This window comes from Procambarus clarkii, chromosome 15, assembly GCF_040958095.1.
Source record: "Procambarus clarkii isolate CNS0578487 chromosome 15, FALCON_Pclarkii_2.0, whole genome shotgun sequence".
In the NCBI taxonomy this organism is placed as follows: Eukaryota; Metazoa; Arthropoda; class Malacostraca; order Decapoda; family Cambaridae; genus Procambarus; species Procambarus clarkii.
Window position 1 is genome coordinate 3,219,057 of NC_091164.1, and position 27,500 is coordinate 3,246,556.

General features: G+C 47.4%; 1 protein-coding gene across 6 annotated transcripts in view; it reads left to right on the forward strand.

The window, feature by feature from the left end:
• LOC123759043 (uncharacterized) overlaps positions 1-27,500 on the forward strand; it is a 136,799-nt gene that overhangs the window by 61,787 nt on the left and 47,512 nt on the right. For all 6 annotated transcript variants that reach the window (XM_069324882.1, XM_069324883.1, XM_045743793.2 and 3 more), the window contains exon 2: positions 2,859-7,593. In XM_069324882.1, the coding sequence (XP_069180983.1) occupies positions 3,277-7,593 (4,317 nt within the window). In that variant the 5' untranslated portion in view covers positions 2,859-3,276. The remainder of the gene's footprint in view (positions 1-2,858; positions 7,594-27,500) is intronic.

The following is a 27,500-nucleotide window of genomic DNA, read 5'->3' on the forward strand; positions in this document are numbered from 1 at the left end:
CCTCAGTACAGCCTAGTTTTCTCTTATTTTGTCTTTATATGTTCCATTTTTATATATTTTTTTTTATTTAATTCGCGTTGGTTATGGAGTAATTGATTGGGAGGGGTGGGGGGGGGGGGTTGTTAGTAATCAAATCAAATGTTTATTCAGGTTAGTAATCTGAATGTTTCAAATGTTTATTCAGGTTAGTACATACAAATAAGATGAGTTACAAACATAATGTTGGATTTCTAGAAAGGGCTAGTACATACAATGTCTAAATCCACTAATTTCTTAGTAGTTTGTAATTCTTCGCCGCACCTATCCTCGTTCGTGGTGGGACAGGAAACTTGTAGTCGTGGGATGTATGTATAGAATCTCAGATTGAAGACAACTTTTCGAGAGCCTCTTCTGTAAATTTTTTTTTTTTTTGAGATATATACAAGAGTTGTTACATTCTTGTACAGCCACTAGTACGCGTAGCGTTTCGGGCAGGTCCCTGGAATACGATCCCCGCCGCGAAGAATCGTTTTTTCATCCAAGTACACATTTTACTGTTGCGTTAAACAGAGGCTACAGTTAAGGAATTGCGCCCAGTAAATCCTCCCCGGCCAGGATACGAACCCATGACATAGCGCTCACGGAACGCCAGGCGAGTGTCTTACCACTACACCACGGAGACTGTAAATTGTAAATTGTAATCCTTGTTATAAGTGCGTTCGTAATGCTTCTTGTTAAGTTTGGGATCAATCCCTTAAAATGCCTCGCAAATAATCCAGTGGAAAGTAACGGGATTTATATGCACTTTAAACTAATATTATCTCCTCTGGCACCTGGGAAACATGGCTGATGTTAAATTTGTTTTGTTTTTTCCGTCCGACGCAGTTTGCATGTTTGCTCAATAAGTCAGGTAGTTGCGCATATGTGAACGAATGAGCATAATTATTAAACGATAAATCCCTGACAAGCAAATTGTTGAAAGTTATAAGTTTGACCTCAGTGGTGAGGTGATAAGCCGCCAGCCAGCCAGCCAGCCTGCCAGAGGCATGGGGCTCCACTCAGCATGCAAATGAACGCTGTTGGTGTGACTGGTGACCTTGCAGGGTGGCGGGGGTGTGGTGGGGTGCCACCATCACCTCAGCAGGAGGCGGTGAGGACAACAACAAAAAAATCATCATACCTCTTTGTGTAGTGGTGACCACATTGCTGCAGTGAAGGGCCACTATCGTCCCTGCAGGGGGTATAGTGAGGGTGTTGGGTGATACTGAAGGTGAGCCCACCAACACATGGTGAAGTGTGGGAGATAGTGATGGTGAGCCACACACATGTGAAGTGTGGGAGATAGTGATGGTCCAACAACTGACACCAGCTTGTGAATGACAAGCGGAATATGGGTGTCTGTGATGATGGAGACTCCCGAGGGTCATAGAGGAAGATGGCATGTGTCATCTTGTGGTTATCTTGAGACGATTTCGGGGATTAGCGGCCCGGTCCTCGACCAGGCCACCTTTTTGTTACCCCTAAGAAGCAGCCTGTAGCAGCTGTCTAACTCCCAGGTACCTATTTACTGCTAGGTGAACAGGGGCATCAAGGTGAGACTGATAATTTGTTTGCGCCTCCACCGGGGATCGAACCCGGAACTTAAGGACTACGAATCCCGAGCGCTGTCCACTCGGCCGTCAGGCCCCTTGATGTCAACAATGATTGCATAAAACTATCTTTTGTCAATTTTATTTTTCCAATGTAAATGTTGATACAGACATCAACAGATGTTCTAGAGCACAGTGCTCTGCGTCCCCCGAGTGGCCAGAGACGGTTGGGCACGTTTCCTTTCACCTGATGCACCTGTTCAGCCGGCAGTATATAGGTACCCCGGAGTTGGACAACTGGTTTGAGTTGCATCATTACGGTCACTAGTACTAGGCCTCGCAGGCTTCCTGTTCTTGACTACAAGAAACCAAGTCATTGTTAATTGTAGCTTATCAACATTGTCATATGTAATACTAACCAACGATAACCAGTCATATGTAATACTAACCAACGATAACCAGTCATATGTAATACTAACCAACGATAACTAGTCATATGTAATACTAACCAACGATAACCAGTCATATGTAATACTAACCAACGATAACCAGTCATATGTCATCTACCTGGGATAATGCTGACCGACTCTTGTGTAGACTTAGAAAGCTGATTTTTGTTCACCTGGTTCTGGCATTTGATACAACTTGAATGACGAACAATATTAACCCCCCCCCCCCTCCCCAGGGCAAGATTGTGCTTTGTAAATAGAGGAAGATTGCTTTTAACCCAGTAAGGAATACTTTTTTCTTTTTTAAGTTACGGCCAGCATTATTATAGGCGATAGTTAAGATGGGCGCGGTTATGGCGGGTCTCTTACGTAAGTAATGTGAGGGTCGAGGGGGGAGATACTGGAGGGAAGATGAGGTAAAGTTGATGGAGGGAATGGAGGGTGTTGGAGAGGAGGGATGGAGGGGGGGGGGGTGAGAGAGGGGGGGTAGGGGTGAATCCTGGCGCCACCACCCCTCACCGTCTGGCAGCTATCCAGCACCAGGGGGGGGCGCCGCGCCACCACCAAGGGGGGCGCCGCGCCACCACCTAGGGGGGCGCCGCGCCACCACCCCCCCCCCCAAACACTGAACTGGGATATTTTCCATCCATGTTTCCCAAATTTTCCCTTTCATGTCATAGCCAAAAAATGTGAATATAGTGTTAAGTGACAAAGGGGGACACTTGTGTAGAGTGAGCGTGGTGGATGTATGGTCTTGTAGTGACATACATTAAAGAATCAGGCGGGTTAGGCCGGTATGACCATAGCCAATACTAAGCATTACATTGGATGCGCTTTCCAGGGTTTTATTGAAAAAATAAATAAATGAGCGACCGAAAGACTTAAGAGGATTAATCTAGTAATCCGATCTGGATTACTCTTGCGGCACTGTGAGTGACCAAGATGTTACGACCTCCTTGATAGACATGGTGTGTGTGTGTGTGTGTGTGTGGAGCCTTGAAGTGATGGCTATGGCGTGCACTGTCCACACCGTGTGCTGGCACTAGTGGTGCCACCCTCTCTGCCACCCACTGACAACACCGGCAGGTTTGCCATTCGTCCAGGTTGTTGGTGGCAGCATGTGGCGACGCGGCCCAATTGTGGATGCACCACCACCTCCACCAGTAGTAGTGACACGTAACCTCGAACACGTGTGTGACGAGGCACGTGCGAGGCAGGTGACGTCCGCCACGTGACCCCAGCACCCGCCCACCAGCGTCATGACCCTCATCGTGCCGCGGGGCAAGGACGCCCTCTCCACCACCACCACCACCAATGATGGCGCCGATAGCGGCTGCCTGGCAGGGTCTCCTGGCGATGCCAAGGAAGACGGGCGTCACCTGAGCGAGGGATACCTTGCCACGCAGCTCAAACGCCTCTCCCTCCCGGATATCGTTGCTTGCAAAAGCGTTGGAGGCAGCGATACCCAAACGTCAGCCCGCGTCCGCACCGTTAGTTTACATAAACCAAATATGAAACAAGAGAGCGGTCTTTGTGGGAGCGAATCTGAGCATAACGGAAGTAGCGAGTGCGATAGGGATCGGACAGTGAATATCAGTAGTCCTGAGTCAGTGTTACTGTGTGAAGGAACCATAAGTGAGTGTAGAGTGAGCGTGGACTCTATTACAAATTGTGTTGATGAATGTGAGAGGGATGAGGGGCTGGAGGGACCTGCTATCATCACTATCCCTCAGGTTCTTCAAGCAACCCAAATAAACATTGAGTGTCATCAGCCTCATGTGCCAAGCGAACGCATTCCTCAGGCAGACCAAACAAACAGCCTGACGGTGCAGGAGGCAGTTTGCTTTGGAGGAGGCAGCAGCAGCAGCAGTTCGACGAGTCCTGACGTCACCGAAACATTAGACCAAACCCATCCTCCGGTCTCGGGAAAGTGGAGTGAAAACGGAGCCGTAGATGGAGGTTGTGTTGGACTTTTGGGACCCTCGGGTAATGGTGGCGAGGAGAAGAGTGATGACAACAATGGGGCAAGTTCAAAAGTTAACGATGACTTGGGTAATAACTTAAGCGGCGAGCATAACTTGAGTGGCACACGAGACCCGACCCGAGGAAGGGAAAGTGGCACAGGTAGTAGTGGTGAAGGTCGTAGTGACACACACCATGTGAAAAACAATGTAATAATAGGAACTGGCCTGAGTGATAAATTTATTCCGAGTGAAAGTGACTCCGGAGGCCCAGAAACACTTCATCAGGCAGGGCACGATGGGCCGCTGAAGGATAACAAGGAAGAGGATGATTTTAGCGCAACGAAGCAGAAAATAAATATTCTTCGGCAAAATTTTCTTTCGTCTCTGTCTACGGATGATGATGATGGTTGTGATTCCCCTGACTTTGTGGTTTTGCCTCACCATGTAGATACCAATTTTCAGATAGTTGAAGAGTCAGCCCAAGGAGGAAGAAGCACAAGTGAGGAGGGAGTCGTTGAGGCACTAGAGATCCCAGGCTGCGAGGGCGGTAATGGGGGTGATTTGCAGGAGGAAGTAGTGAACAAGAAGGCGGAGGTGTCAAGTGCCGAGGTTGAAGTGCCTGTTGGTGTCACTGTTATATCAACAGTGGCGGCGACCCCCACACATAACGAACCTCACCGCTTCTCTACATCTGTTCTGGAAACCCCAAACCATGACGCTACCCTTCAAGACGACAGTCCCGTCGAGACCGTGGGAAAGGTGGGTGTAGAATCTCGTCTTGTGTCGAGAGACAATTCCATGACAAGTTCTGTGGAAGACGAGACTCCGAGGAGTGGTCAGGTCGCTATACAAGACGCTCAAGTTTCTGCCGGTGTGGCGATGGATCTCGCCAGTGGAAACTTAAGGCTTGGCTATGATCTTTCAGCCGAAGACCAGCTGGAAGATAGTAGCATAGTCAATTATAGTCCTTTGGCCCTGCATCATACCCCCCCTATTGCCCATCTGCCGCCCACACCACCCTGCTCGCCACCCACTCTCTCCTCCTCCCCACTTGCCTCCATTCCACTTGGGCAAGCGGAATATACTATACAATCCACATACTTAAAAGGCCAATCCACAAATTGCGTTAATCTGCTGATGCACCAGTCCAGAAAGCACAGACGACTGCACAGACTGCGGACACCTGATGCGACAGTGGGCTCGCCCCTCAGGAACATCCAGCAGGAAGTAGAGAGGCAGACGGGGAGTGACTGCGAGACCCACCCACCCGCGCAACCGCCCCAGCAACATGGAAACCCACACGTGCAGCTCCTCGCCGCCAACGCTCATTGCGGAACGACGAACCAGTTGTGTCACCCGTCTCCGCAGTCACTGGAGGGAGGCGCCGGGGACCACCAGGAGCCCGGGGGCACAGAGGAAGACGCTCAACGACACCACCCTGGCCAGACTAGTGAGTGCGACAGCCGCCGCTTAGACGGCTCAGAAGAGCCGTCTTGCCACGCCGACGTGCCTAGAGGGCCAACCAAATACAATACACTAGAGGGAAAATGTGTTGGTGAAAGTGAACGTGCTAGTAAAAACGTCATTGTATTAGAACCCGCAGTGACCAGAGCGGAGCAAACTACCAAATATTTAATAGATTTACGTACTGGCGATGGTGGATGCGATGGAGAAAACCAAAGAAAAGGTCCGAGTGCTACCTCGCCCTTAAACAACTCTTTGTCAAAAGGAGGAGCGACGCCAGCAACGAACGAGTCTAATTGTGATATTAGAGTGTGCGAGTCTAGGCTCGCGACCGCAGGCGGTGCTAGTGACACTGACAATGTTTTTGAAAGTGAATCGTGTTGTAGTGACGGTTCGTGTCGAGACCATATCAATTTTGAGCACGAAGAAAACGTTTATAATAATGAGTATGATATAGAACAGAAAAACAGGTTACGAGAAGCGTGTAAGGACATAGCACGTGCCCTGAACGCCCTTCCCTGCCCGATTCCTCAGGATGACATGGTGGGACTCCGAGCGACGATCCTGTCACCCACTCCTAGGCTACAATACCGGGACCAGGAGGTGGAGGCTCACCTCTCTGACTCGGAGGAGCAGCCGGAGGTGGAGAGGCTGCAGGTGCGCGTGAGGAGTACAGGCACCAGCACGGCTTCAGATGATGAACGAAGGAGCAGTCTCTATGATAACTGCGGCATGAACGACAACTCGTGCGAGTGTGGCCACTGTCACGTCAGTGTCGCGGAAGAGCGCACCAAACAGTCTGACATGCCTCCCGTCATCATGGACAAGTTTACGGGCACTAAACGCCCCGAGAAGAAGCGGTACAGCTGTGGCAGTGAACACGACACCAGTGATTACGACCAGGAGGACGAAGGCTTCAGAACAGACGCAGGGGAAGGTTGTCGTACTGACGAGTTCGATCCGGTAACGACATCCGACGACAACGATTATGACGACGATTACTGTCAGACAGATGATTGTGGTGAAGAGTGTGATTACTGCAGTGGCGACGACGCCGAAGACGAAGGGGAAGACACTTGTTATTTCTGCAAGCACAACCAGAGTCTCAGTCCTGTGTGCAAGCATCCCGGGGTCATAACAAATGGTATTCTCAAGTCGTTCAGCGCCCGACGATCTCAGGAAAAGGAGGCAGTACGACTACCTCGTCAGAGGTCGCTGGCCCTTCAAGCGGCCATACAGCGTCGCAGACTCACTCGTCAAGGACTAGTGGCTATTAGGGAATCTAGCATCACGAGCGACGAACTTCCGGAGTCAGAGGAGGAACGCTCCAACGACGGCAGCAACTGCGATATATCGAGCAGCTGGAAGTTCGGTTTGTGTCGTGACATTGCGGCGTCTAGGGACTCCACCCTACGCAGCGTCCGCAGTGTCAGAAGCTCGTCATCTTTACCTGTGGTTAAAGAAAGACAGAGAAATAAAGAGAAATCCAATTCCCTCCCCGGAGCAAACTCTCGGTCTTTAGCGAGTGACCTGTCTGTAAGACAAACATCGGCAGCAGCGACGCCTCAACGACAGATCTCTACATCAGAAGACGAATCTGGCTCACACGGTTCCCTACCTCGTCTGCCGCCCCGTCCTCCCCGCGCCCCCCGCATGCGGCCTCCACTAACACCCAGCCCGCCTGCGGGAGCCCCCGCCTCCCCCAGCAGCCCCCGCCCAGCGATGGGTGTGCTGGGGCTGCAGCAGCAGAGGTCGCCGGGAACACCTCGAGCGCTGCACATCTCAGGCCTGCCCGTGGCGCCGCGCACCGTGGCGCCACGCAGCCCCAGTAACCCTAACCCCCCATACGGGTTCCCGGGAGCGGGCACGGCGCTCCTGTGTCCCGGCAGCCCGGGGTTATCGGGGCGGACCACGCCTTCCCCCGGGGCCGCCGACGGGCCTCCCCCTGCGTCTCCCCGTATCAACAGCCGGGCGGGGGCGCTGGTCACCCGCAATTTTTCCATCAGTGACGACGAGGGTGGCGGGCGGTGGACCGGTGGGCGGCGTCACGTGACCATCACCCGGCACGAGAGCGTGTATCGGGAGGTGGCGGAGAAGGGCTACCACCTGCCCCCAGGATCACCTGTCGACCCCTACTGGCTCACCTGGGTTAGTAACATTATTCACTTGTATTCTATATCCTGCCTCGGGTGCATTGCCACCAGAGGATAGCCATTTACACGAGAGTAGTCATGTACATTATGCATGTTGAGACGTGTTTTGATGTAACGAAAGAAGCGACCGTGGCCCGGGATCGAGGCTCGAATAACTGTGAAGACTCCCGAGGGCAGAGTCGAGGTGCACGCCTATACGGATGATTAAGAAAAACTTGTAATCATTGTCTTGGAGCCCGGGTGTGCACCGCTGGCTTTCATGCTGCGACAACTCTCTTTGAAACCCCACCTTAAACTGTAATTTAACGCTCCCTCATGTTGCGTCTTGCCAAGCCGCTATGGAACAACAACCATTTTTGCTTTAATACAGAACGAGTTGAACGTGATTACCACTTGACCTATTCACTCTTATGTGGGAAAGCTGATCCATCAAATACGGTAAGTAAGGTTAATGTAGTATTGCCTGTAATAATAATAATAATAATAATAATAATAATTTTTCTCCTGCGTCCCACTCCAAAATCCTTATCCTGATCCCATCCCAGTGCTATATAGTCGTAATGGCTTGGCGCTTTCTCCTGACAGTCCCCGTCCCTTCCTGCAGGAAATAAAGGCTGAACAAATAACCCGTTAGGTGTGGGAAGCTGTCAAGTGTGTTTTAACAGGCAGAACTTGACTAGAACCAATCGGCTCCGATGACACGTAATGTTATGGTGGGTGAGGAAAGAGCCATTGTGCCAGCAAGATCACACACATACATCAGGGCCGGAGGTCGGCCGGTAACGGAGGGTTCTTCAACACGACCTTGGTAGACAAAAGCTTTATTTCGTATTGTATTTCATAGATTGATAAGACAAAGAACCATTATTTTCACCACACAATAGCAAAGATATTAATAACAAACGTGTTGGAAACGTGTACTGGTCGTGAGACCAAAGGTTGAGAAGCCCCCCCTTCCCCCCCCCCCTGATTCTCGTGGGGGGGGGGCGTGTGGAATGTATAGGAAGTGTGGGATGTAGGGAGGAGGCGGCGACCCTTTGATGATGATGATTTCAGATTCAGCTACTCGGAACAACAAGTTCCAAGTAGCACGGACTATGGTGAGCCCGTAGTGGACTTACCTGGCACAGGAGTGGGGCTGTAACTTGATCTGGGGACCCCTTAATGGCCTTTCGTTATGAGGAACTGGGGTGAGATGAGGTAACAGCTGGTCCTGCACGGGTGGTGAGGCACACCACCCCCGCCTCCAGTTGCGAGGCGGGACCAAAGAGCCGGAGCTCAACCCCCGCAAGCACAAATAGGTGAGCACACAGCTCAGGTCCTGCACGGGTTTGTCAGGTGTGTGTAGACCAGCAGGTGTAGGCATGCATGCGCACGCTCCCGTGCAGAGGAGCATGCGCCCAAACACAGCATTATATGGCTCCACATGCTCTCACTTCCACACAGTCATATCTTCCACTTTATCGACCATTCCTTCTCACCATCCTGGTTGATACCTGGTTGATACCTGGTTGATGGGGTTCTGGGAGTTCTTCTACTCCCCAAGCCCGGCCCAAGGCCAGGCTTGACTTGCCCGTTGACTTGTGAGAGTTTGGTCCACTAGGCTGTCTTGCTCCTAACTCCTTTCCTACCCGTCCCGGAAGCCAAGACTTTATAAATTTGTTAGAAAAGCTTGAACAGATAAGGGAAAATAATATGAAACTATATGTCCCATGCGCAGTGATAAAGCTGAATAATAGCGGACATTTAGGAAGGAAATATAAGTTTTTAAGCATTTGACAAACACGGCTGAAGTGTTTTGGTCTCACGTCTAAAGTACATATTGTGCCAAAGGCTGATTTTTGAGACTTAAAATACTAGCAAGACGCCCACAAAAGGGAAACTAACTATTGTTCCACCTGCTCTTGCCCAACCACTTGGGCTGGACGGTAGAGCGACGGTCTCGCTTCATGCATGTCAGCGTTCAATCCCCGACCTTCCACAAGTGATTGGACACCATTCCTTTCGCCCCGTCCCATCCCAAATCCAGTCTTACCTGGGACGCGGTCGGGTCAAGATACCTGCTCCGCACCTTCCCCCCCCCCTCCCCCCATGCTGGGTACTGAGATGGAGACTCAGTCACCAGAAGACATGGCTACTTCTCACGGCGTTATTAACATGGACTCTGAAAGCAGCCAGTCAGACGAGGAGGGCGTGTTTCAAGAAGTTCTGACAAGGAATAAGAAGAAACGAAGAAGACAGGAGGCAAGGCGTAGTGTGGACAGTAATACACTTAACGGAAACGATAAAAGAATGAAGAACGACGCCGAGACTGATGCAGACAAACGGACGGAACGATGTCAGGAAGGTGAGGATCAGCGGAGATGGAGGCTTCTCTTCCCTGCCTCATGCACGCTGGCCTATCATCAGAAGCTGCTGTGGACCGTCAAACTCGGAAGAGAACACCGCAAGTTCGAGCCCCTGCTGAAGGAAGGTGTAAACAGACCTTACTTAACGGTAGGTTCTATGGAGGCAGTGGAGTATCTTACCCAGCAAGGATACGATGGAATTCTTATGGAAATACCGGAGGGGAACGAGAAGCTGACGAAGGTAATTATCTATAAATACCCTCAGATTCTGGACCCCGAGTTTATACTCGACGACCAACGATTTGTGTGGGCCAAGCGTCACCTTATTAAAGGTGAAGCTAGGAGTCAGGTGGTGGCTCTAGTGAGAGGTGACGTACCCGAAAAAGTGTTCATCCCCGGGGCTGGCTACAGGCATGTAGCAAAGTATGTGGAAGAGCCCATAATATGCCTGAAATGCTGCAGATGGGGGCATAAATCCTGGAGATGTCAAAATGATCCACGATGTCGTTTTTGCGGAAAGTCTCACCTCTCTACTGTGTGTAGAAACAGACTGAATCTGGGTGAGAAAATAGTTCCCAGATGCTGCAACTGTGGAGGTGTTCACAATGCGAGCTCGGCTGTGTGTAGCAAGAGGCCGAGTATGGCTGTTCTCCGGCCGGTGAATGTTACAGAGCAAGCAAGAGCTCTTACCCAGACACCGGGAGCACAGCAAAACAGTCTGCCCCAAACAGTGCCAGTGAACCGGACGAATGCGTGGGTAAAGGAGTCACCTTTACTTAGGCAGGCTCCAGCAACAAGCAGCCACGCCACCACTCAGGACTCCGGCAGTGACAGTGTAACGGTGAGTGAAGTGGCTACTGTGGCTCAGAGAGAGGGTCATAATAATATGGTCAAGGAAGTGTGGGCTGAACTTAAAAAAGTTGGTGAGTTCCTCCAAAATCTGGGGCAGAGAATCGAGTCCATCGAGGCTAAATTAAACGTTCAGGAGGTCAAGGAAAATCACAAAACGGTGAAGGATAATCAGGATATAGTGGTTGAGGACAAAGATGAAATATTGAGTGATGAAATGAAGGAAAGTGAAGTGTGTGTGAATGATGGTAGTCGTAGTGAAAGGAAGAACCCTATAATTACACATAAAATGAAGGAATCATTTGGGCCAATAATGGACATCTCAGGGCTGAAAAAATCTCTTGAGAATCGCAATGTCGCTTTTACTGGTGAACTTGGGAGGAGGTGGGAGATGTTATACAAGGTATGGCTATCATTTAGTGAACTTATTGGGGATGACTTAGGCAATGAATTGATTAATAATGGATCACCCTAGACTGAAAGTGTTGTCATGGAATGTTAATGGTTTGAGAAACAGGGTTACAGATGTTCATTGTTATGTGATGGGAAATGATATTGATGTTGTAGCTCTCCAGGAGACAGGGGATAGGAATGAAGGATTATTGAAATTAAATGGCTATAAAGGGTTTCACCTCTTCGCTGCAAATAACATCAGAGGCACGTCGATTTATGTTAAGAACTCCATACCAGCAGAGTTAGTAGAACCGCCATCAAAAACGCAAGGTATAGAGAGTGTTTGTGTTAAATTATCATTAAGGGAAGGGGAATTTATTGTAGTTAATTTGTATGTATCCAGGAACTGCTTCGACGCTAACTATTTACCTGACTGCATTTATACTAATCCTTCACTGGTCATTGGGGACCTTAATGCTCGGCACACAAGCCTTGGGACAGTGGGTAGTATTAATGCTAATGGGGTCAAGTGGTTACAGTTTCTACAAGATCATCCAGATACCTGTCTATTGGGAAACAATGAACCAACTCACATCAAGGGAGGACGGCTTGACTATGCCTGCGTTTTAAACTCTCAGGGGATTATGGGGGAGGCTCGGGTTGTTCGGGAACTACTTAGTGACCACTTTGCCTTGAACGTTGAATTACCACTGGGGAAAAAACAAGTCCACTTTCAAAGGAAAAGGCTAAATATTAAGAAAGATATGAAAAATTATTTTATTCAAAATATGGGAGATTGGTATCAACATTACACGCCGCTCTGCGTTGATAGTTTTTACGAGGACATGGTCGTGAACATAGAGAAATTAGTACAGAGGGAAAATAACGGGGGCAGGGGAAGCAAGACGCACGGACCTAAGAAATTTAAATATTCCAATGATCAGCAAGTCAAGGGATGGGAGAGAATGCTACGGGGTGCGCATAAAGCATGGTTAAAAAATGGAAGGAGGGATGAAGAGAAAAATACAATGTTGGAAGTGGCTAGGGAATGCAGTCAGGTGAGGAAGGAGGCGCGGGACAGATACTGGCAAGACTTTGCTCAGGCCATTGGTAATACTAAGAACCTTAAAGACATATGGAGAGCAGTAAATAAAGTCAGGGGTTGTAAGACTAAATTCATTGCTCACTCAGATCCAGGGAAAGTTGCTAATGAGTTAGTAGATAAATGGGCAAGTGCTGCTGGTATGGAGTCCTTACCTGCAGACACGAGAGTCACCATTGAGTCATGGGAAAATATTAGAAATGGAGTAACTTTATGTGCCTTAAATACAAGATCTATAGCATGCACTGAGATAACCCACGATGAGCTACTGGATGCTATAAAAAGTGGCAGCTCCACTGCTCCGGGAAAAGATGGAGTAACGTATGACATACTTAATTATTTAGCCGGTATGAAACCTAATCCCTTACTTGATTTGTTTAATATGAGTTATAGAGAGGGAAAGTTACCAAGAAAATGGAAAGAGGCTGTCATCATTCCTATCCCTAAGTCAAACGGAGGCTACAGACCTGTCTCCTTAATATCCTGCTTTTGTAAAATGATGGAAAGGATTTTGTTAAATAGGCTACTCTACCTTGTAGGTGATAACATGTCCAATAATCTCTTTGGTTTTATCAAAGGCAAAAGTACTGCGGATTGTCTCTTAAAGTGTTTGTCTAATGTAGATGACAATTGTAGAGTTTTTGTTGATCTACAAGGAGCGTTTGATAAAGCCAATGGGGAAGTAATCTTATACGAATTAGCCAATCTGGGAATAACAGGGAGATTGCTACACTGGATAAGGGATTACCTGCAAGGCAGAAAAGGTCAGGTGTATTACCAGGGATACATGTCTGAGGAACGGAGGTTTCAGTTAGGTACCCCACAAGGGGGAGTATTAAGTCCCACCTTATTCAATGTATTAATGAACAGATTAGCATCAGAGATGTATCCTCCAGGGGTCACGACGATCATATATGCTGATGACATTCTTATACAAGGCACTTCTGGGAACAAAATTCAAGATGCTCTTAACATACTTGGTACAACCTGTCACAAGTTAGGCTTAGTTATAAATGCAGATAAAACCAAATACGAGTATAGGAAACGAAGAAATATAACACTTACTCTAAATGGTGTGGAACTGAGCCGTGTACAGAAGTACAAGTATCTGGGCATGTATGTTGGATACACATGTGAGAGTAAAAATGCTGAAATAAATCATATCAGCACCTTATGTAAAGCCCGTCTGCATCCTCTAAAAGCACTGGCTTTTTCTGGTAAAGGTGTTGGGGTACCTATCTTGCGGATGTTATACATAAGCACTGTTCGATCCCTGATAGACTACGCAGCACCCGTATTGTCTTACACAGGCCAAGGCAGAATTCAAAAAATAGAGCTGATACAGAACGAGGCTATGAGGATTATTCTTGGATGTCAAAGAAATGCAATGATTGAAATAATGAGAATGGAATTAAATTTACAGAGTGTGTGTGATAGAGTCCGTGACATTAACACTAGAGTATCTATTCGTTTCATGCGGAGAAAAGGAGGGGATAAGCTGTTTGAGAGCGTTCAGACCTGCTTGAGTGACGTACACACTTCCAGGAAACTGAGGGAGACTCGCTATACGAGAGGATTAGCTCATGACCTCAGGGAATACGACGTACTTGACTGCTGTAAACCCTCTCGAAAGTGTAATATGTCTGCTCCCTGGAAAGTACAGAAAATAGACGTCGAAATTGTACCCCTCAAGGTGAAAAAGATTCATCATGAACCGGGACAATTACGGTGTTTGTATGGAAGCATGATATCTCGGTTACCAAGAGGCAACAGTTTACATGTATATTGCGACGGGTCGGTGGCGGAGGATGGCAGGGCAGGGTGTGGTGTCCTAATAAGGGATTATACGGAGTTTGGGACTGTGGACAGGATAATTGAACTCCGGCTTAGTAATTATATATCATCCACACAAGCTGAACTGCAGGCCATTCTGGCGTGTTTGGAGGAAGTACGTCATGACGACAAAAATGTTTTTGTATTTGTCGATAGCCGAGGAGCACTGGAGTCCTTAAACAGTAGAAACCCAGTCTTCATGTCTATAGTGGAGGACTGTAAGAGAAGAATAACTGAGATACAGCTGAAAGGTTATAGTGTGAAATTCATGTGGATTCCATCTCATGTTGGAATAGTGCTTAACGAGGTGGCGGATGACTTGGCCAAACGTGCCACATCAAAACCACAAGTTGACATCGAATGTGAATTCACAATGAGACAAATAAGAAGCAAAATCAGAAATATTCAGGCACAGGCGGGAGTGGAGAGGAGAGAGATAATGTATGAGAGTAGTCAAACCATGCAACACTACATGTATGTGAGTCAAAACACCCATTTCACTTATGGTAAAAGGAGAAATGCTTGGAGTGACTCTGTGTACATGCGGCTCAGGCTTGGGTACAAATATTACTGGGAATATGGGATAGATGTTCATGGTAATGACACGAAGTGTAAACTATGTGGTATGTTAAGGTCTCACACCCTTGCCCATTATATTCTTGATTGTCCGTTGATTAGTGTATATAGAAACACTGAGATAAGGACTGTTCCTGAACAAATAGCCTGGATGTGTCACAACGGAAAGGTTGATGATATTCTTGAGAGATATAAGAATTTTGCACCAAGATTGTAATATTTTGTTGAATTATCTGCAGGTGTCTTGCAAATTGTCTATACAGTATACCTAGGTCATAAAAGTATTTGTGTGTACGTCTGATACCATACTCCTTGTGAGGGAGGAAATGTATATTTTTACCTCTCAGAATGTTTGGTAATATGTTTATTTGTGATGTGTGTCTATGTATATATTAACACGTTGTACTGAACGGGGTGAGAATAGCTTGAGCTACCTCATCCCTTTGTGTGTATTTTACCTCAATAAACTTATTTCAATTTCAATTTCAATTTCAATCCCAAATCCTTACCCTGACCCCTTCCTGATTCCCTCCCTGCTGCTCTTCCGGGCGCCGACTTTTGATAATTACTTAATTTTCGGTTACTTTCTGTCGTTCTGGAAAGCATTACGCTGGAGATCAATAAACCCGGAGACTTCTTGTAGATAGCAAGTCTTATAGGCCTCTTTCCTCCCCCCCCCCCCCCCCCCCCGACCCCAGCCACCGAGGGGTGGGCGGGGCCAGACAACACATCATGCGTCTGGCAGCGGGGCGGTCACGGCGCCAGGACAGTTGCTGGATATCAACTCGATATCGACTACGGTACATACTATATACACACACCCAGACCCAGTGACCTCACACAGCCCCGCTCCTGTGCCAGGTTAAGTCCACTACGGGTTCACCATAGCCCGTGCTACGTGGAACATTTGTTCTGAGTAGCTGAATCTAAAAACACCACCAACAGTGACCTCAAACTCGTCACCTTGGGATCGCATAATCGGCAAGCAGTTCCCGGAGTCACGGTGGTTCATTTGTCTATTTCCGATACTATAGATTCATCTTAAAATAATGAAACAGAAAACGCTGTAAAAGACAAAATTACGTACCTCTGTTCCAAAAAAAATAATGAAGACTTCTAACTACATAACAGTTTTGTTGATGTTCCGTTAGGCATTTTATGCATAATTACGGACTAAAAGCAATGCTAATATCATTATGTACTTCGTCATAACTAAATGAACCAAGACATTCCTGCCATAGATATAAAAAAACTTCATTGCCACAGAATTGCCGCAAATAAAATCACAAAATATAATCTATTTCCGTATGATTTACAAGTTGTCTCGGGGAACTTGAGCATTTACGTAAAAAAAAAAAAAAACAGCATAATAAAAACAGACGCTACCCTGCGTCTGGGATGCTCCCGGACGCAGGTTCGAATCCTCATCACGGCCCTTGTGGATTTGTTCATTTGATGCATCACGGTATTGTGATTTCTGTGTGTAGTGTAGAGCATAACCCCGGGCCATCAAAGCCCTGATTGCGTGTAATCACCATACATCAAATCCCTGATTGTGTGTAATCACCATACATCAAAGCCCTGATTGTGTGTAATCACCATACATCAAAGCCCTGATTGTGTGTAATCACCATACATCAAAGCCCTGATTGTGTGTAATCACCATACATTAAAGCCCTGATTGTGTGTAATCACCATACATTAAAGCCCTGATTACGTGTAATCACCATACATTAAAGCCCTGATTGCGTGTAATCACCATACATTAAAGCCCTGATTGTGTGTAATCACCATACATCAAAGCCCTGATTGCGTGTAATCACCATACATCAAAGCCCTGATTGCGTGTAAACAAAGCTTTTTAAGAGTTTTAACCACAGGAGGGAGGCTGGACCACTGGTGGTGGTTGGAGCGAGTGGTGGTGGTGTTTACCCAGTGGGAGTGCTCTACAGCGCTATGCTCTACCCACGCCTGTTGGGATAATGGTGATGGGTGTTGACGGAACAGCAGTGCTCTATAACCATCCTGTGAGCGGTATGAGCTACCGAGTCGTTACTTCACATCCTCCTGCAGGCGCACACGCCCACCCACCCACACGCCCACCCACACGCCCACCCTTTTCTCGGATATTAAGAAATAGAGACGCCTGCCCGACACGTTATGCGGGCGATGAGTCACAATAACGTGGCTAAAGTAAGTTGACCAGACCACACACTAGAAGGTGAAGGGACGACGACGTTTTGGTCCGTCCTGGACCCTTCTCAAGTCATTCTCACAATCGACTTGAGAATGGTCCAGGATGGACCGAAACGTCGTCGTCCCTTCACCTTCTAGTGTGTGGTCTGGTCAACAGACACATTATATTCGAGCACGCAGTACATCAGAGGCACAGACTATGTATTTTGGTGGGTGAGAACACAGAGCACAACACACACACTGCACGCCCATCACACTGTTACACCCACACGCCCATCACACTGTTACACCCACACGCCCATCACACTGTTACACCCACACGCCCATCACACTGTTACGCCCACACGCCCATCACACTGTTACGCCCACACGCCCATTATGCGCCCTCACACATTCCTGAGCCTGCTCGCCTTTTGGATTATAACATAAGTGATGAGATGACTTCGCTGGGGAACGGTCACTTCCTGTGCTTATGTGCTCACCTAAATGTACTTGTAGTGGAGCGCCTCATACATCCTGCCTCGACGCTCTTCTTCACCTGTTGTTGTTGTTGTTGTTATAGATTCAGCTACTCGGAACAAGTTCCAAGTAGCACGGGCTATGGTGAGCCCGTAGGGGACTTACCTGGCACAGGAGCGGGGCAAGTAGCACGGGCTATGGTGAGCCCGTAGGGGACTTACCTGGCACAGGAGCGGGGCAAGTAGCACGGGCTATGGTGAGCCCGTAGGGGACTTACCTGGCACAGGAGCGGGGCAAGTAGCACGGGCTATGGTGAGCCCGTAGTGGACTTACCTGGCACAGGAGCGGGGCAAGTAGCACGGGCTATGGTGAGCCCGTAGGGGACTTACCTGGCACAGGAGCGGGGCAAGTAGCACGGGCTATGGTGAGCCCGTAGGGGACTTACCTGGCACAGGAGCGGTGCCCTGATATTCACCTTCTTCCATTCCTTAAGTAGCCATGACTCTCTAACTTCACCTGATCTGGGTTCGATCAGGTGTATGGAAAGACAGCGCAGGTGCCTGTTCATGAATAAGTGCGCGTGCGTGTGTGCGTATTTCTTTACTCCTAGCTCGTAGCTTCCCAGTCTCTTCTCCCTCATATATCTTCTCACATTTACGCTAGAAATTTTACGGGCTCACCATAGCCCGTGCTACATGGATACTCCGTCCTGAATAGCTAAATCTTTAACAACAACAACAAACAGATAGAAATTGCCCACCTAGTTAGGTTCAGCAACCCTACCCCTAACCTGTTATCTGTTTACAAATCTTGCTTACAAAAAACTTTCTTCCTGACATGTCTCTTGAGACATTTGTCTCCCATCATAACGCTGCAATTTCCTAGATGGTATCTGGAGTTAGGCAATATTCTCCTATATTTGCACACAAGTCATCCCGTCTTCAGCCTCCCCATCTCTGACGCACCCAGAGGTATTCATTTGACTTTTTTTTTGCCTCATATCCTCATTTGACTCTTTACACGATGCGTGGGGACGAGTTATTAGTGATATTGATCAAGTTCAGTATTTCACTGTGAGATTATATCTTGTGTGCGGGTATTACATTGGCCGTTTTCCCATTACCTCTGGCAGTTTTCTAGTGTTTTAGTAAGTGTTCAAAACTGCAGCATGGATGTATACAGGTAATTTAAAACGGCAGCGTCTGGGATGCTCTCGGACGCAGGTTCGAATCCTCGTCACGGCCCTACCTTACCTTGAAGTGCTTCCGGGGCTTAGCGTCCCTGCGGCCCGGTCGTCGACCAGGCCTCCTGGTTGCTGGACTGATCAACCAGGCTGTTGGACGCGGCTGCTCGCAGCCTGACGTATGAGTCACAGCCTGGTTGATCAGGTATCCTTTGGATACCTGATTTTGTAGATTTGTGGATTTGTTCAGGTAATTGAAAGCCTCTACAATATTGATGCTTCCTGGTACTACTGAATATAAGCTCCGGTGCATTAGATGGGCTTGCTGTTTTTTCTTGAAGGGGGGGGGGGGTTAAGCTTAACCATAAACTTTTTTTTTGTTGTTGAGCACTCTAGAGTTCAAGGTGGTGATACCTGGTATGACCTTACCTGGTATGACCTTACCTGGTCCTACACACCTTGATGTATCTAGTGTGTAGCATCTCTCTTACTTTCTTGCTTGAGCTGAACAACCTTCCCACCCACTGGTGTGAAAGTGACACAGTCACCAGTAATTATATTTTCAATACATACTTTCAGAATTATTATTTCATATAATTTATAAAACAGTTGAGTTTTTTATTGGATTTCGTAACGGTAAATTTATTAAGATTAAGCCAACCAGGAGGTGGCACGGGCATGAATAGCCCGTAAACGTCGTAACGGTAGTTTGGTAAGCACCTTATAAAGTAATAGTGTTTACTTGGACATGTGAAGGGCAAGTGAGGTGGGGTCAACACCTGACCTCTAGTCTTACCTCACACGGAGGGAAGGAGAGGCATTTAGTAACGGTTGTTTAGTCCACCTTAGTAACTCCACGACGGGCTCACCATAGTCCGTGCTACTTCGAACTTTTGGTTCTAAGTAGCTGAATCTTAAACAACAACAACAGTCCACTTTTTTACGGACTCACCATAGCCCGTGCTACTTCGAACTTTTGGTTCTAAGTAGCTGAATCTTAAACAACAACAACAGTCCACTTTTATACGGACTCACCATAGCCCGTGCTACATGGACATCTCGTTCTGTATAGCTAAATCTATCACAAGAACAACAACAACAGTCCACCTTTAATCCATATCTAAGACCTCCTCTTGGAGGCCACCTCACCAAACTCCATCGACAGCCACGGCTCAGGCAAAGAAAAAACGGAAGACCTAGAGATCTACACTAACCCCACCAGCTCCATAACTGGTACAGCCAGCCCTCCAGGGCTGAAATCCACCATGAAGACCCCCATCCATCGCCAGATCTACTGGTACAGATAATGACTCCAAAGAGCCTCCTTTAACGGGCTCACCATAGCCCGTGCTACTTGGATTTTTTGGTTCAAAGTAGCTGAATGAAAAATAACAGTGCAGTCCACCTTACACCAGCCTCCATCTCTGCTATCTTTTGGTATTGTATCTTACCTCGAAATCTTGAGCTTTTCCCCACGTCCTTTCAAGCGTTTTCGCTTTTTTGCACTCCTTTATTTTCCTTTCAAGACAAGAAAAAAAAGAGACAAGAGGACGAGTAATCCTCCTGTCTCTTGATTTTCTTTCCCGTCTCTCTCTCAAATTCCCAGTCAGTCGTAGATGCGAGAGCGCTCTCCTCATTCTCTCACTCATCCCCCTACTACCTATTATAATTGTCTTAAGGAAAATTTGTCTATGGTGGTGATGTAATTCCTTTAGTATCTGGTGACTTCTGTGCTCTAGTCGTTGCCTTCCTTTCCATCCCACTTTCTGTTTCTCAACCTCCAGTTTTACTTCCGTCCCTTCCCTTCCTTCTCCCAAGCTGGATGACCTCGTAGCTGTTCCGGTGTACTCCCGGTCTGTCCTTCGCCGGTGACCTTTATTCCGGTTGACCTCAGCGCTCGTGTGCACCACGCTGCTGCTGTTGCTGTTCCTGGCCGCTGTCCACAGGGACGGCGGCTTCTCGTAGCCTGACGCTTGAAAATAGAGTTTACATCACCATTCCTTTCCCCCCGTCCCATCCCAGATCCTTATCCTGACCCCTTCCAAGTGCTATATAGCCGTAATGGCTTTGGTGCTTTCATCTGATCTTTCTCTTTCTCCCTTACCTTTTCTCGCCACGAGAATTTCTAAGATGTTTTGGTAGAAATATATATATATATATATATATATATATATATATATATATATATATATATATATATATATATATATATAAATATATATATATATAAATATATATATATATATATATATAAATATGCGAACAAGCCTGAATGGTCCCCAGGACAATATGCAACTGAAAACTCACACCCCAGAAGTGACTCGAACCCATACTCCCAGAAGCAACGCAACTGGTATGTACAAGACGCCTTAATCCACTTGACCATCACGACCGGACATAATGAGGTGATAGCCGAGGCTATTTGAACCACCCCACCGCCGGCACTCGGATAGTAATCTTGGGCATAGCATTTTACCAAATCACCTCATTCTTTGGGGCACACGTGAGGAACACAAATGCGAACAAGCCTGAATGGTCCCCAGGACAATATGCAACTGAAAACTCACACCCCAGAAGTGACTCGAACCCATACTCCCAGAAGCAACGCAACTGGTATGTACAAGACGCCTTAATCCACTTGACCATCACGACCGGACATAATGAGGTGATAGCCGAGGCTATTTGAACCACCCCACCGCCGGCACTCGGATAGTAATCTTGGGCATAGCATTTTACCAAATCACCTCATTCTTTGGGGCACACGTGAGGAACACAAATGCGAACAAGCCTGAATGGTCCCCAGGACAATATGCAACTGAAAACTCACACCCCAGAAGTGACTCGAACCCATACTCCCAGAAGCAACGCAACTGGTATGTACAAGACGCCTTAATCCACTTGACCATCACGACCGGACATAATGAGGATATATATATATAAATATATATAAATATATATATATATATAAATATATATATATATATAAATATATATATATATATAAATATATATATATATATATATATATATATATATATATATAAATATATATATATATATATATATATATATATATATATATATATATATATATATATATATATATATATAATATTCCAAGCTATTTGTATAGTTAAAAAGAACAAACCTATATAATGTGTGTTGCATATGTACATATTATTTTGACTTGGTATACACATTGTATGTGTGTGTATATAAGCAGGGCAAGGTGTTCCTCTCTTTGGTTGCCGTGTCTCAAGGATTCATTCCACGCAGGTATTTAAGAACCCTGCTGCATAGATCTGGACCTTCAGTTGATAAGTTTTCTTGGAATAGGTATATATATTCTCACTCTAAAAGATTTGTTTTATCATTATCCTAAAGAATATGTTGCGTTCTTATCCTCAGGGATCGCCTGCCGCTTTCTCACCCTAAAGGATCGGCCTTCGGCGTTCATATCCTAAAGGATTGGTCTCCCGCGTTCTCACCCTAAAGGATCGGCCTGCCGCGTTCATATCCTAAAGGATCGCCTCCCGCGTTCTCACCTTAAAGGATCGGCCTGCCGCGTTCTTACCCTAAAGGATCGGCCTCCCGTTATCCTAAAGGATCGGCCTCCCGTTATCCTAAAGGATCGGCCTCCCGTTATCCTAAAGGATCGGCCTCCCGTTATCCTAAAGGATCGGCCTCCCGTTATCCTAAAGGATCGGCCTCCCGTTCTTATCCTAAAGGATCGGCCTGCCGCGTTCTTACCCTAAAGGATCGGCCTGCCGCGTTATCCTAAAGGACTGTCTGTCGTAGTCTCACAACAAAGACGCGTCTCCCGGCGGTCCTGTGTTATTCCTCTTTGGTGAATCGTAGCAGAAATATTCTCCCTGGGCGAAGAGGTGGGTCAGGTGTTTACATTAGTCCCGGGTAGAGGCTCGGGAGCACCCCGGGACCCACCAACCAACCAACCGCCTCACATATTTACCTTATTCTAATACTGCTCTCAGTGTTGCTCTTGCCACGCAAGCTTCCCCGCTGCCGCAATATTTAACATGTACCCAAAGCCGCCAGCATTTGCAAGGTCTTGCAAAGTTATTTCGAAAGGGATGTCTTCCGCAAAGCACAATGTCCCTCCTCCATATGCACAACCTCTTCGTCCACAACCTTCACATGCCACTGCATCCGCATCTTAATTTTGGGGATGCCGTGTGTTTATGTTGGTAACTCTTGGGCGGAACTTCGGGAGACAGACCCGGCTCGTGGGCCGGGCCGTCAGCTGTTCGAGTTGGCAACAGCTTCTGAAGAACTTAGGATATTATTTCTGTACCCTCCTTTGGGCCGGCCTTGGCGGGGGAGGCCCCGTCAGTCAGGTGCTTACGTCAGGAATGTCTTTCACCATAACGCTAGAGGATCTAAACATCTTAAGGATGGGATTATGTTAACTTGTTTGTATAGATCTTCCGGAGGCGCTTGTCTCACTTTTTCTTTGGCGTTCCTTGTGCTGGAATGTTTTCTTTGGCGTTCCTTGTGCTGGAATGTTTTCTTTGGCGTTCCTTGTGCTGGAATGTTTTCTTTGGCGTTCCTTGTGCTGGAATGTTTTCTTTGGCGTTCCTTGTGCTGGAATGTTTTCTTTGGCGTTCCTTGTGCTGGAATGTTTTCTTTGGCGTTCCTTGTGCTGGAATGTTTTCTTTGGCGTTCCTTGTGTTGGAATGTTTTCTTTGGCGTTCCTTGTGCTCGAATGTTTTCTTTGGCGTTCCTTGTGCTGGAATGTTTTCTTTGGCGTTCCTTGTACTGGAATGTTGTCTTTGGCGTTCCTTGTGCTGGAATGTTTTCTTTGGCGTTCCTTGTGCTGGAATGTTTTCTTTGGCGTTCCTTGTACTGGAATGTTTTCTTTGGCGTTCCTTGTGCTGGAATGTTTTCTTTGGCGTTCCTTGTGCTGGAATGTTTTCTTTGGCGTTCCTTGTACTTCCTCAACAGTAATCTTTTAAGTTACAGTTGAAGAGACCTTTCCCAGGGTGAGCCGGGGAAAGAGGCTGTAGCGTTACAGAGAATTATTCCCCCCCCCCCAATTATAAAGACGGAAGTTGTAGTACAGTGATGTAAGGTGTGGAGCATGTTTGTGGTATGACGAAACCCCTGGGGTGGGGGGGGAGGGAGGCCGGTGGGGGCGGGGGGAAGGCGGCTGGAACCCCCCCCCCCCCCTATTGTGTGTCTATCTTGGGCATCTTAAGTGTTTATATTCAACTTATTTTCTACCCTACTTTGAGGAGAGTGTAACGAGGTTAAGACGGGATGGATACAATGATTGTATTTCAAGTGTTTCCGATGTAGAGCTTAGAAGGAACACTTGTGCCGGAAGAGACGGGTGGAGACGTCGTTAATTTGCTTGTTTATTGATGACGTGTTGTGGAAGGCACGTGGCGTGTGACAGCTCTACACACACAGGCACCTGACCTCGCTACATGGAGAGCCATCGTGTGTGTCATCCAAGCCAGCCAATCCTGGGTAATGTGGTGTATTAATTAGATATAGCAGGTGCAGTGAGAGTGGCTGGAGAGGACCCACTGGTGTTTCCTAGAGTTACAACGCAGACCTGATCGTCAAGGTCCCCCACACACCCCACACATCACGACTTGGTCAAGATCACCCACCACCATCCACACACCTGACCTTATACACACCCGACCTGGTCGCTAAGCCAACACGGGAGACATCTCCCGTCACGCAGGGTGCAGTTGCACCTCCACAGATCTCCAGTATCAGCTATTGATACTGGTAATGCTTCAAAAGGGCCACCACTTACGGGCTATTCATGCCCGTGCCACCTTTTGGGTGGCTTAATCTTCATCAATCAATCAATCGCTAAGCCAACATTGACGGGCCAGGTATAAGGGTGACGGGGGAGCTCAGAGTAATCACCCTATCAATGTAAAAACAAGAGAATGCCTCTGAATGCGCAGTTACGGGCTCACCATAGCCCGTGCTACATAGACATTTCGTTCTGAGTAGCTAAATTTAAAAACAACAACTACTCTGAATGCAAGGGTTTCTTCCGGTCTGGGAACATCAGACGTCACCGCGTTAACAGTTGTCAACAAGCATGCCACTGTAGCGAGACCTTCTGTTGTTTAATGTTGCAAGGGGAGCGGTTGAGGAGAGAGAGATGTGATGAAAACCTGCAAGATGTAGGTAAAGGGTTGTGCGTACATGTCGGCACATACCTGGGTAGGGTTTTCGGGAGTTCTTCTACTCCCTGACCCCGGCTCGAGGCCAGGCTCGACTTGTGATAACTTAGTCCGACAGGCTGTTGCTTGGAGCGGCCCGCAGACCCACATATCTACTTCAACCTGGTTGATCCGGCACTTCATGGGCGTTTCTCAGAGCCCCAGCAAGTTGCCCACTCAACACTCTATTCTTACATTCCTCACCTAAAGTGCCCGGCAAATATTTGGAATGCTGCAACCTCTTCACTCTCCCAGATCAGTCAGAGGCCTTTCTCAGACTGTTTTTGCTCGGCTTTCAAACCCTCATTCATGGCGGCTTTCACGTTCAAGCCGCCCTTGTCGAAATTCACTTTGTTTCACATCCTCGATCACTCCAGTTGAGAGCTGGCTTCTTATGTTCGACAGCTTGCGAGGCAATATTGTTACTGGTTTTGTTATATCTTGCATTTGTGTGTTTAATGCTTTGTCAGATCCACTACGCACCAATTACACACGCACACGCACAGGAATCTGTACATCAGTTGATTGACAGTTGAGAGGCGAGACCAAAGAGCCAAAGCTCAACCCCCTCAATCACAACTTGGATGATGATTGCTGAAGATTAAGCCACCCAAAAGGTGGCACGGGCATGAATAGCCCGTAAGTGGTGGCCCTTTTGAGCCATTACCAGTATCAATAGATGATACTGGAGATCTGTGGAGGTGCGACTGCACCCTACGTGACGGGAGATGTCTCTCGTGCACAATTAGGCAAGTACACATTGCTTCTTATACCCCCCCCCCCTTTACCTTCCTTCCCTACCCACCTGCTCCTCCCTGGCCCTCCCCACCTTCCTACTCCCCCCTCCCTACCTTCCGAAGCCAGTCACTCCCCATTCTTAACACCTAACATAAAAGTAGAGGGACGGAGACTGCGACACTGGTATCGACTCCAAGCTACGCCAAGTGCCACTTATACAAGCCTCGAGTCCCACTTCAAGTCCTGCTTCTAGATAGAGATTTGTTATCAATTATACGACTTGCGGTGTTCACTTTAAACATTGAGAAGGGCTCGGTTAGTGGTAGGTGGTGAGAGGTGGGATGGGAGTAGGTGGGAGGGAAATAGTCCTGGGAGGAATTGAGGTAAAAACAGCCATAGACATGAGATGGAAGATATGAGGCGTTAACAAGACAGAGAGAGCGAAAAGTAGACAGGAAAGATACTCTGAAATAGACAGGAAAGCTATGATAACGCGAGGCAGACAAAGAAACGAAGAGGTAGAGTCGACATGGAGAGAACCGGGATACCTAACCTTGGTTACCTTGAGGTGCTTCCGGGGCTTAGTGTCCCCGCGGCCCGGTCGTCGACCAGGCCTCCTGGTTGCTGGACTAATCAACCAGGCTGTTGGACGCGGCTGCTCGCAGCCTGACGTATGAGTCACAGCCTGGTTGATCAGGTATCCTTTGGAGGTGCTTATCCAGTTCTCTCTTGAACACTATGAGGGGTCGGCCAGTTATGCCCCTTATGTGTAGCGGAAGCGTGTTGAACAGTCTCGGGCCTCTGATGTTGATAGAGTTCTCTCTCAGAGTACCTGTTGCACCTCTGCTTTTCAACGGGGGTATTCTGCACATCCTGCCATGCCTCCTGGTCTCATGTGATGTTATTTCTGTGTGCAGGTTTGGGACCAGCCCCTCAATTATTTTCCACGTGTAAATTATTATGTATCTCTCCCGCAAGCGCTCAAGGGAGTACAGATTTAGGCTCTTTAGTCGGTCCCAGTAATTTAGATGTTTTACTGAGTGGATTCTAGCAGTAAAGGATCTCTGCACGCTCTCTAGGTCAGCAATTTCTCCAGCTTTGAAAGGGGCTGTCATTGTGCAGCAGTACTCCACTCTAGAGAGCACAAGCGTTTTGAAAAGTATCATCATCGGTATAGCATCTCTAGTGTGAAAAGTTCTTGTTATCCAACCTGTCATTTTTCTTGCAGTTGTGACGGCTACTTTATTTTGTTCTTTAAAGGTAAGGTCTTCCGACATGAGTACACCCAGGTCCTTTACATTGACTTTTTGTTCTATGTTATGATTTGCCTGAGTTTTGTACGTGGTTTCTGTTTTTATATTTTCATTTTTTCCGTAGCGCATGAGCTGGAACTTATCCTCGTTAAACACCATATTATTTTCTGTAGCCCATAGAAAGACCTGATCTACATCTGATTGGAGGTTCGCCGTGTCCTCTATGTTGCCAACTCTCATGAAAATCCTAGTGTCATCTGCAAAGGATGATACAGTGCTATGGGTTGTGTTCTGGTCTATGTCCGATATGACCAGAACATAGTGAGAGAGAGAGAAAACTGAGAGATGGACAGCGGTAGAGAGGAGAGGTGGAGACAGGTGTGAGGAGTTAGACGCGTGTGTCGCCTTATATGAGCACTTGCTGGGTACTGGAGCCCTCAGCTCAGCCACAACACCAGAACAGTGGTCTTAACAACTCTCTCTCTCTCTCACACACACACACACACACACACACACACACACACACACACACACACACACACACACACACACACTCACACTCACACTCACACTCACACTCACACTCACTCTCTCTCTCTCTCTCTCTCTCTCTCTCTCTCTCTCTCTCTCTCTCTCTCTCTCTCTCTCTCTCTCTCTCTCTCTCTCTCTCTCTCTCTCTCCTTGCTTTATTCCCCACACTCCTTCAACACTATCTAGAGTGCATTAATGAGACGTCTTAAATGGTGTACCGCAGGGCGTTGTC